Here is an 11,565-nt window from a genome sequence, read left to right as displayed (position 1 = left end):
GGAGCACGAGTATAGAGGTGCAGCAGTGAGTGCTTTGTCGGCAGAAGAAGCCACCGAACGAAGAAAACGGTTATTAACCCAGCTACAATTGGAATTGGAACATGTGGGACCGATAAGAACGCAGGAGTTGACCCAGTTACTACTCTCATACGAGTCGCTTTAGATTCCAGTGAACTTGAACTACTAATGTTGTCGCACATCGTATCAACACCGGTGAACACCCACCCGTTCGGCAGCCGGTTAGGAGAACACCATTTGCCCTCAGAAAGCCGGTGCGAGAAATGGTGAACAACATGCTCGAACAAGGTGTAATCCTGCCATCATCGAGCCCTTGGGCTAGTCCCATTGTACTTGTCCGTAAGAAGGACGGAGACCTTCGATTCTGTGTTGACTATAGGAAGTTGAACCAAGTGACTAAATTGGACGAATTCCCTCTCCCTCGAATTGATGACACTCTGGACATTTTGGGTGGAAGTCGCTATTTCACTACTTTGGACCTTGCTTCTGGATACTGGCAGGTCCAAATGGACTGCGAGTCGCAAGAGAAGACAGCATTTACCACTTACTCTGGTCTGTACGAATTCCAAAAGATGCCTTTTGGCCTGGTCAACGCCCCTGCCACCCTAATGGAAATAGTTTTGAGCGGATTGGTGGGAAAGAACTGTTTGGTGTACCTCGACGACATAATCATACTTGGAAGAGACCTGGAGGAACATCAGAAAAATATAATCGAAGTCTTCGACCGACTCCGACATGCTGGCCTACGACTCAAGCCGAAGAAGTGCAAGTTTGCCCAACTGGAAGTGGAGTACCTCGGCCATAGTCTCAGAAGGAGGTGTACAAGCAGACCCACGTAAACTGATTGCAGTACACCTACACCAGCTACTGTGAAGTCGCTTTGTTCCTTCTTGGGTTTGGCCTCATAATACTGACGTTTTATACCAAACTTTTCTAAAGTTGCTGGTCCCCTCCATTCACTGACTAAGAAAGACGCCCAATACGTGTGGACCCCGGAGTGCCAGCAGATTTTACTGTCCACTTCTCCCGTATTGGCCTACCCAAATTTCGAGGAGAAGTTTTTGTTGGAAACTGACGCCTCAATTACTGGACTGGGAGCCGTCCTAGCACAGAAACAGACCGATGGCTCTGTAAGGCCGATTGCCTATGCTAGCCGAACTCTACAACCTCACGAAAAAACTACGGTATCACAGAACTAGAGGGTCTTGGAGTTGTATGGGCGGCGAAACACTTTAGACCCTACCTGTATGGCCATCCGTCTGAAGTGTATACTGATCATGAAGCCCTGAAGTCCCTACTGAACACTCCTCAACCCTCTGGGAAGTTGGCCAGGTGGGGAATGGCCATACAAGGGTTGGACATCCACATTTTGCATCGTGCTGGACATACTAATGGGAACGCAGATGCCTTATCCAGATGCCCAGTGGGTAACGATGAATCCCCGGACCACAGCCCGTATGGAATTATCTCCACAATTATACCCGACGAAGGTGATGCGTTGGAATTGGCCGAGTTACAGAGCGGATAATTCATTGACTGCCATCATCGAGTACCTGGAAACGGGGATACTACCCGACGACGACCAAGACATTACTGTTAACTCAGACCCAGTACATGCTGGAAGTCGATGTGTTGTACCATAATTATGTTGAATCGAATGGTACATTGAGGGTGATCCCTCCGATATCACTGAGACAAAGATTGTTTAAACAAGCCCATGGAGGGCGATTCGGAGGATATTTGGGTGATGCCAATGTATTTAGCGAGTTACGACGCCACTACTGGTGGATTGGAATGCGGAGTGACCTCGGGCATTGGACGAGGGGATGTTTGGTCTGTACCACACGTGGTATGGGACGACAGACTCAAGCTCTACTGACTCCAATTCCTGTGAATGACCCATTTGATCGGATTGGTGTTGATGTCATCCAATTTCCTCGTTCTCATGGCGGAAACCAGTATGCAGTGGTATTTATGGACTATCTTACTAAGTGGCCAGAAGTGTTTGCCGTACCCGATCAAACAGCAGCTACTATTGCCACTCTCTTGGTGGAGCACATTGTGAGCAGGCATGGAGTTCCCTCAGAAGTCCTCTCTGACCGAGGAAAAGCGTTTCTGTCTGCACTGCTACGAGAGGTCGAGTTGTTGCTAGGATTTCACAAGGTCAACACCTCTGCCTACCACCCACAGACGGATGGGTTGGTCGAAAGGTTTAATTGTACTTTAACTGCCATGCTTGCCAAGACTAAGGTGGGAATCGGCACCTACCATTTGTGTTATTCGCGTATCGAGCCAGTCAACAACAGTCTACTAAGAAATCTCCATTTTTTCTACTCTATGGCAGAGACCCTAGACTGCCGACGGATGCTATCTTGTGCCCTACCAAAACCCGAGCGTATGGCACTGGACTGGCACAGAAAATGGCGAATGCTTGAGAATTAGCTAAACAGTGTATTGGCAAGGCCCAGAAGACCCAGAAAACGTACTATGACCGTGACAAGGAGCTGACAACCCTTGCTGTCGGAGAGAGGGTTTTCCTGTTCAAACCATCTGAGAAAATAGGAGAGGCTCGAAAGTTAAATAGACCTTACTTCGGACCATACCGAGCTGACTGCCATACCGAGCTGACTGCGAACACAGCGAGGATAAAAAGAGTCGACAAGCCACAACAAGAACCAATACTCGTCGCCCTTGATCGACTACGAAAGTGCCTGGGTGAGATCTCCGACAAGTTTTGGCCGCCCGATAAACCGAAGGCCTCACGAAAATCGACCAATTCACTGGTGAATTCGCCAGTATCGCAAAGACCGACCGAGTCAAAATAATGTGAAGTCACCCAAACCTTTAAGAAGTAACTCCCCTAAAAAACAAGTTGGCAAGTGGTTGCGGGGTCAGGCTTCAGTGGCTCGCCCGGGGGATATGTAGAGACTGAGAACCATATGTTATGCTATTAATGGTATTGTTAGCTATTTACTTCCTGTCTTTGTGAATACTATTAATGGCATGGTGTGATGCAATATGATCAGTCGTGCTAAATGTTTGTTCAACTGTCAAAGAGTTAGGCCAAAGCGTTACACATCCACAGGAATAATTAAAGGGTGTGTCCAGAGATCAATTTTACAAATGGCTACTGCTAGCTAGTGTTTTAACAGATATTTTCTGAGTATTGTAGCTAACAAAAAGCTAGCACTTTAGTGCAAGGCTAACTCATATGTTGAATAGAAAGTTTGTGCGATGCTATGAAAGGTTCTGAAGAGACTGCAACAGCCTTCAATGTGAGTCAAACTAGCCATAACTCGAGAAAGAAGCTTTAGTCCACGAATCTAAATCTAAATCTGATGCGGGCGGTGGACCAGAAACCAGAGTATCACTTGGAGTGGCCTTATTAAAATATTGTTACGAGAGTAGTACGAACCGCTCGTTTCTTGCTGCATGGGCTTGTTTGCTGCAAAGCTGGAGAAGGAGCTGGATGTTTCCGTTGTGTGGGTGGAACTAAAACCGTCCATTAAACTGAGTGGAATAGGGTTGACTTTGGAACAGGGTTGACTTGAATATATAGAGACTACATACAGATGAGACACAGAGATGCCAATGCTTTAGCTAGTGCATATAGTAGCCAATAGGTTTTGGAATCTATAAAGACTTTATGTGCATTTGTTATTTAGGTTATAGTGTCCCTCAATCCCTTGGGATTTGGGACACCAGGGGGGCCGGGGCTTTGGGGCTGTAGCCCCCCCCCCTCCAGCTAGACGGACTGTAGTGTTCCCTGGACTTTACTGAATAGGGTGTGGCTTAGAGCAGCAATTATCATGTCACTGCTATATAATTTTGCCTCAGCAATCGGTAAGTATTGCCAAGCGTGCAAAATAGCAGACCCGACTGGGGCGTGTGGTCAACACCCACGCGAATCGTTGTTAGCCATGTTAAGTAAAAAAATGTTTCTTACACAGAAGTGATAGTATATCTGCACAAATTATCGAGCGTTTATGCATACTTGTTGCAATTTGATTTGACTGAAGGTGCCGTATCATTTAATAATGTGAATCAAGAATAGATACAATTCCCCTCAATAATATTTATGCCTCGGTTGCGCATGCGCAGCGTAGGTACGGTATACATATGTGCATAGAGTTCTACAGCTCCTTGTGCAGTGATAAATTAAGTGAAAGTAAGAGTTTCTATAGGCTTCTAGTCACATTTTATTGTATTACAATTTGTGGTATTGCAAAATAATGCTTCGTTCTCGAGTTATGGCTAGTTTTGCTTACTTTGAAGGCTGTTGGAGACTCTTGCGTATCAACATTTGTTGATATAACTTACTTAGAAGTTATAGAACTCTATAATTATATATCGTAATGCGCCCCAAAAATTAATCCCACTTCTGAGTCTTTAGAACCCCAAAATGGTGTTCAGCCCAGCTGGCGCCAAAATTATAGTGGTGCTTATGTTATACAGCTAGTATATATCAGTACCTGCGGTGCTTTCATGTAATACAAATAGTAAATCATGTATACAATAATGGTCCACAACTTAATACTGATTTTATGAATTCCATTTCTTACGAATGAATAAGGAACAGGCAGCACTGTCTGGCTACAGCATAATTCAAATTAATTCTGGCTACCTTTCCCTTTCCTTTTTGCATTCTTGGAGGGTTTAACATTATCTTGAGATTCCATTAGTCTCACTGGAAGTCCATATCCTTTAGAGATCATAGAGACTATCATTATATTCAGTGCATGCACAGCATTTAATGGCAGTTCAAAATGAAACCTTTGTACTAAAATCATATCATATCATGCATGAGGTACGACATCTGCGAGTTGCAGGAAGTGTTTAAGGCTCACATTCCTTATTATATCCAGGTCAAAGTTCAATAGCACATCAAACGAAGTGATACTCATGGTAACTCTAGACATCCCTCCTGAAGATTCTGAAGCTGAATTGATAAGTGTAATAGCTAATGTCAAGAGAGAGAGAGAGTATCGAACGTCAGAGGAGGTTCGACAGGGTCAAGGATATAATGACACTAGAAAATTATTGCGTACTGCATTCCTGACCTTTGGACCCAGTGCATATTGCATTCCTGACCTTTGAATACAATGCGTCACGCAAAACGCAATTTAATCGTTTGAAAGCACATTAATAGTTTTAAGAAACTTTTTTTGATGTAAAAGAACTACATGTAAGGCTAAGTCTAAGCAACATCTTTGAAGGCTACTAATGCTTGTAAACACTGCTATACTTCATGCATTTCCAAAGCGTTGGTGAAAATGGGCGTGGTGTAGAGCTCAATAGAATTTCTCGCTTCCTACTGATATACCTGAGGGGTACATCGGATTGATTGTTATTATTTTGTCTGAAGAATCAAGAGAACTGATCAAAATGATGAAAAATCTGGGGTACATCGATGATCAGCATCAGATTGAATCTCCATTAGAAACATAGAGCATGTGACTAATTCATTATAATGACCTTTTGACCGTGTCGAACCTCCTCTGATCGAAAGTAGGCATACTGTATATCAGATGTATGCGGAGAGTAACGTGACTTCCTGTATCTGTCATGGGCTTGGAATTTGCAAACTGACCAATTCAAGTGTAGGTGATGTAATCTACTTCTTAATAGATTACATCACTCACGTGCACAAATCAGATTCTTGGAAGCTAACTCTTGGCAGCTATAATAAATAGCCCAGTGCTTTTGTTTGGCACATAACAAGCAATTGAACTTTGACATGGAGATAATAAGGAGTGTGGGCCTCAAACATTTTCTGCGACTCGTACATGTCATACCTCCTCTCTCTGGTAATCATACTGTAACTGCGTTCCTAGTACGTACATATGTTGTACTCTAACCAATTAGATTTCTGCCTCACTTTTCGTGTCCACACAGTACTTAAATCATTCGGAGTACACAATTATACCTTCAAGTATCCTGACAATTGTCTTCACTTGGTTCCCTTGGATCAACACTTGTGAACCGGACGCTCCAGCAGCTGTTTGCACTGGAAACACATTACACTGATTAACATGTACATGTAACTATAAGATGAAAAACTCCACCTGCTGAGTGACAAGCTGCTTGTCTCTGTATTTTCTGAGAAAACTCAGTGGCAGGGATGCCGTACGTATCAAGGTTGTCCACTAAAGTTACTGTTTTATTGGCACGACGACAAACTGTTAATTTCACTTTGGGAAGGTTATTCCTGAAAGAAAACAGTAAAAAAAATAATAGGCTAACCTAAGCAAAGAGAGCTTACTTCACAAGAGTTTCTCTACTCCCCTGACGAATGATAAAAGAAGGCCTCATTTGATTAAATACCCTGTTGATAAAGATAAGATGATATCTACATGTAAATAATACTCACTCAGAAAATAGTTGCTTCCAGCTCAGAGAAGTGATGTTAACTTTCAGTTTGAGAGCTCTTGATAAAACTGGATTAACATTAACACCCACAATCCTGGGTATAACATACATGATTGTATACATGAAGAAGATCGAAATGCAAACGAAAAGGGCACTAAAATAGCTAATTTGGGGGGTTATTTTATGACTTTATAATTTATACTCACTGTGTATTGTCCTGGCTTACAAGTTGGTTGTTTTTGACATACTTGGTAACTATTTCTCTAACATCAGAGGATGACACCGTGGAGCTTTTATAAACACCTTGGGGGGAGAAGAGTGGTGACACTGACTGGAAAGGAGACCACACCTCTTCCACCGTGATGGTCTGAAAAAGCACGTCAAAACTTAGAGGCAAATCGCATTATGTTACCGGTATACAATATGCATTAATTTTTCGTGAAACTAATGGCTCACGTTTGCTCTAGTTACGACTGCTTCTTTTGTTTTGGGTCTGGAACCTTTTGTCAATACAGGTCGAAAATTATGCAGTCTATAATTATATGCAGACAGTAATACAGACAGTAACAATCATTTATCAGATCTTCAGGACCATTTATTAAACTTACAGTTCATGATCACTGTTGATGCTGGTGACTGAATCAGCTCCATCTTCACTACTGATCTCTATGACTCCCTTACTGACCAAGCTAGAAAGGAACTTGGATACCTACGTTAAAAGTTAGTGGCCTTAGTAATAATACATTAATTAATGGTAGTCCAACAGATAAGCGTACCTTTTTATAAGACGATTTTTTGATTTCAAGAATCAAATCGCTTGGACTGTAACCACCAACAGGGTACATGTACGAATTGAGTCACCACTACAAACATACTCTACACTGACTTACCAGCTTTGTCTCTGACTTACCAGCTTTGTCTCATGTACGAGCCATACAGTGTGCTGGTCAATAAAGGGAGATCCTCGGGTTTCACTACTGACTTTATTGTTTTTAGAAAACATTCCAGCAACAGTTCATCCATGTCTATCTCTGGTTCAGAATCATAAGACGTCTCGTCAACAATACTAGCTTCATTAAGTAATAGACCTACGTAAGTGAATGTTATACTGTCATTACAATGTGTATGCATTGACAATTACGGCATGGAACTTGTAAAGTCCATGCATACCTCCAGATGCCTCTCCAGTGTCACCAGGAAAGTCTTCTACAGTCACTGCAGAATCTGAATAGGTAGTCGTCTTGTCATCAATCTTCACTTTCACCAATTCTTCACTACTCTAGTTAAAAAACAGGCAAAATTAATGTTAAAATTGCATAATTCAACTGCATATAACTGTATATGTATATACTAGTTACAGTAAAACCTCGCAAATCCAGACAAAATGGAAAAGTGAAAAAGAGGAAGGGCTGTCAGTAGAATAGACTACTGCGCATGCACACTCTAACTTGATTTTATTATTAAACTGCTCAATACCTCGCACAATACAATGAACACTGCATGCAAAGAAAACGCAAGACTCACTGTATTGGAGAGAAAGTTGAGATAAAAGACTATGATAGCTTCCCATCTGGCCACAGTACTAATACATGCATGTACACAAGTGTGATATTCAAATCAATTAATGACATTCGTTAATCTAGAAATTTCATGTATTCGGATGGGGTCTGGTCCAGCTGTATTTGCAGGGTTTCATACAGAGGGGGCACCCTGGGATTTCCCTGCACCCCTAGCCAAAATTCCCCCCCCTGGAAATATGAAAAATTAATGATGTCATATCAAATTGTACAGTCATTCAGATCGATCTACATGTAACTATTTATAATGATTATTCTCTGTGTATCAGTCAAATCAGTTGAGAAAAAGCCTCTTACATACATCAGGAGTGCATACATGTATATCCAATCTAGCACATGGTATAGTTCAAAAGTTCAGACAGGAGATTATACATACACAAAATTACGGTGGCCCTGGAGGTCGCGTCATGCACCAATGATGCATCGCCAATGTTGTGACCTTTGACCTCCAGATGCGCCAATGTGTCTTGACCTTTGACCTCAAGATATGCGCCAATGTCCAAACGCCATTAGCCGATTGCCAATGTATCATGAACTTTGACCCACGTGTGATCTATTATTATAAAGTTAAAGACTGCGCTCTGAGCTGAGACTGTCTTTAGCCCACTGTGTAAGTTAATGGTCCCTAGGTTTATGACAACCATAGGCATAACGTAGGAAGCAGCTATATATTTGTACTCTCCTCCCTGTCAAGTTAGAGTACAAGTTGTACTTTTTCTTCAAAGTACAAGTTGCGATTGAGGTACGTACATTCACATGTGGTTCTTAAAATCTACAGGTGGGTTTACTATGTATAATTATTCACAGAGAGTTACGTGGATGTAAAAGTATAGTAGATGCTATCGACAGGCCGGATGTATGCTGTACAGCATTGTTTAGTTGTCAAAAAATGTCTGTTGTACTTTGCTGTACGTGTGGGGGAAGTATCTCCATTTTGTGCAGAATCCATTGACTAGGTGGATGCCCACCCTGAGTACCTGCAGATCAGATGACCTTTATCAACTCCTGGAACTGACTGGTTGGATTTACAATCTACAGAACAAGATCGTACAAGCAGCCATTGGATTATTTGTTGTAGTCACTTGCTATGGCCATTGTCACAGTTCTTGGTTAACCCAGTTCTTACCTTCATTTATGTATTATCACACTAGGCTGAAAATTATTATAATATGTATAAGTTGGATTGAAATGGATAAGTGATGCCCATACTATGGGCCATAGAGGAGTTTGATGTCCCTGATGAAGCAGCTGCATTATTAGACACCAGGCATCAAAAATTAATATTCCACCTCGGTCAGAGTGGCGATTGGCACATGGGACATTAGACATTGGCGCTTGCCAAGAGGTCAAAGGTCACACACATTGGCAGTCCGCGTATGGCGTTTGGATATTGGCGCATAGCTGGAGGTCAAAGGTTACAAACATTGGCCTTGCACCATTGGCGCATGACGCGACCTCCAGGGCCACCGTACAAAATGCATGACTGCAGTGTAGATCTATACAATTATTATTATATGATACCCTTTGAAATTTAAACCTTACAACATAAGCAGTGTATGTACATAATGGGGCCATAGGCTCTGTACACACACTAGAGGTCAATTTGAGTACCTTTCTGCTTTGCTAAACAAAATGTTTTTTTCAGGTGAGTTGAAGGTGTACAATGCAGTAAGAACAGTTAAAACTAGACTAATAGTTTTAAACACAAAAACCTCCAAATGACTGCCACATTTTCTCCGGGGGCTGCCCCTCAGACCCTCAAATTTTCAACGGCGTACGGCCGTCGTCATTTCCCCCCCTTGGCTAAAAATCCTGTATGAAACCCTGATTCGGATTAGTGAGGTTTTACTGTACGTATGTACATGTACAGTAGAACGTACATGCATGTATATGCATGTACGTATCTGGCTCCAAACTACATTGTAGCTCTAATACTTTAATACTCATACGTGCATGTATCTCTGTCTTAAAAAACCTTGTCAACAAATACTACCGTACTCACTCAAAATAATTATACTTACCTCTTGATCATTCCCTATGGTACATACTGGTAAACCTGTCGCTGTTACTATCTCTTCAGCTGATTCAGAAACACCACAGTCACTCCGCCCCATTTTTGGGGTATACTTCTCTCCAAGTTTTTCATTAACTCTCACCTCCATGATGTAGGGAGTAACAGGTAGCTCTTGCTTAGTGCCTGCGGACCTACATGTATCAAATTGTAAAATGTAATGCAGACATAGACGTACACGGTATAAATAGAACAGCGACATGTACGTTATTTATAATTACCATAAGTGATCCCCATAAATGTGCAACACTTCTAGTGCTTTGCCCCTCATTCGACTAGATACAATTTGTTCACTGGAGATGAGTGAAACGCCCACAGCAACCGCACACCTACACACAATAGTGGGAATTATGTATAGTATGCAGCCTATGAATCTAGCATATTGTCAGGGTTTCATCTAGGATAAAAAAATTGGGGGGGGGGGGGGGGGGAGATTTGGGCGTACGTAAGTGCGTCGCAAAATGTTTGGCTACTCCCACTTTTGTTGATTACATCATGCTTAACCTAACACATCACAGCAGATCTACCTTATAATTGCTAATGTGCATGATGACATGTAGTACGATGTCATTATTCTACAACATTTTTGGGGGGGAAGGTTCACCCCATCCCCCCACTAGATGAAACCATGATTGTAGGTGGAGTTTAATCTTTTACAATGTACCTGTTTCCCACTACGTTGACTGCTAGAGGCTGGCCTACAGTAATACCAGAAAGAGAGAACCCACCATCCTTTTCAGTACAAACACCAGGTAGCATTAGGTCTAAAAAATTAGCATAGCTTTAATGATTTACAAGTAACTGAAGTAACAGCTAGAACATACCAGCTCCATCCATTAGTTTTTTCACAACAAAGGCACTGGTTGCAACACATTTGACGAGTTGAGGGTGACTCCACAAAGTGTACACTAGAATGAGTAGCAAATGAAACTATATTAAAGGTCCGTACAGGTGTATATATATATATAATTATTTTACATTATATATTTATGTGTATACATATATAAAAGAAACAACAATTCCACAGATTACAGGGTTTAACATTTTGTACATGTAACTTCTAGCCATTCTTGATATAGACCCTGTCCTAGCCCTGTATATTTGGCTTACCGGTCGGAAACAGTTTTCCATTATGCACAAAGAAGATTGGATTGTTGTCCATAACATAGTACACTGACACAGTGTCATTCTTCCCGCTCTCGTACTTCACACAGTGTAAGCCCGCTTTTGATGGCAAGACTGTGTCCAATACCTCCCCAGGTAGTAAGGGATACTGCTCTGAAACTTCTCTTTTCAGTTGCTTCCTAGAAAATAACGTACAAATCAAATCTGCAGAATGCCCTATTCAGAAGCCAGGTCTCACCTTACTGAACCCTTTACAGCACTATTAGACTTTATTCTGAATGATTTAAGGAACATTCTGCCCTAGGCTCTCGGTCTGCTCAGATATTAGAAACAAAAAACTAAAACAGTGAGGAAAATCTAAGTAGAGTCCTAGTCTCATAAATTAGCCGCCCTTCTTTTGTGCAT

The 11,565-nt window shown here is 41.9% G+C and overlaps 1 protein-coding gene across 2 annotated transcripts; it reads right to left on the bottom strand.

Moving 5' to 3' along the window:
* Positions 1–4,540: 4,540 nt before the first annotated feature.
* LOC135342308 (eukaryotic translation initiation factor 2D-like) lies at positions 4,541–11,564 on the bottom strand. Of its 2 annotated transcripts, XM_064539014.1 has the most exons (17): positions 11,399–11,564; positions 11,146–11,339; positions 10,860–10,943; positions 10,700–10,799; positions 10,257–10,364; positions 9,986–10,169; positions 7,558–7,666; positions 7,298–7,475; positions 7,164–7,209; positions 6,996–7,096; positions 6,844–6,919; positions 6,594–6,754; positions 6,389–6,481; positions 6,281–6,343; positions 6,084–6,226; positions 5,945–6,025; positions 4,549–4,720 (listed from the first exon to the last, which is right to left on the bottom strand). In XM_064539014.1, exons 1-17 carry the CDS (start codon positions 11,452–11,454, stop codon positions 4,629–4,631), a joined length of 1,869 nt encoding a protein of 622 aa, XP_064395084.1. In that variant the 5' UTR covers positions 11,455–11,564; the 3' UTR covers positions 4,549–4,628. The 2 variants fall into 2 exon arrangements, with proteins under 2 accessions (XP_064395090.1, XP_064395084.1); XM_064539020.1 differs by lacking the exons at positions 10,700–10,799; positions 11,399–11,564 and having other exon boundaries at positions 4,541–4,720; positions 11,146–11,287.
* Position 11,565: the final 1 nt, after the last annotated feature.

This window comes from Halichondria panicea, chromosome 1 (assembly GCF_963675165.1).
Source record: "Halichondria panicea chromosome 1, odHalPani1.1, whole genome shotgun sequence".
Classification (NCBI taxonomy): domain Eukaryota; kingdom Metazoa; phylum Porifera; class Demospongiae; order Suberitida; family Halichondriidae; genus Halichondria; species Halichondria panicea.
The sequence above is the reverse complement of the archived record's forward strand: the minus strand, read 5'-3'. Positions and strand labels throughout refer to the sequence as shown.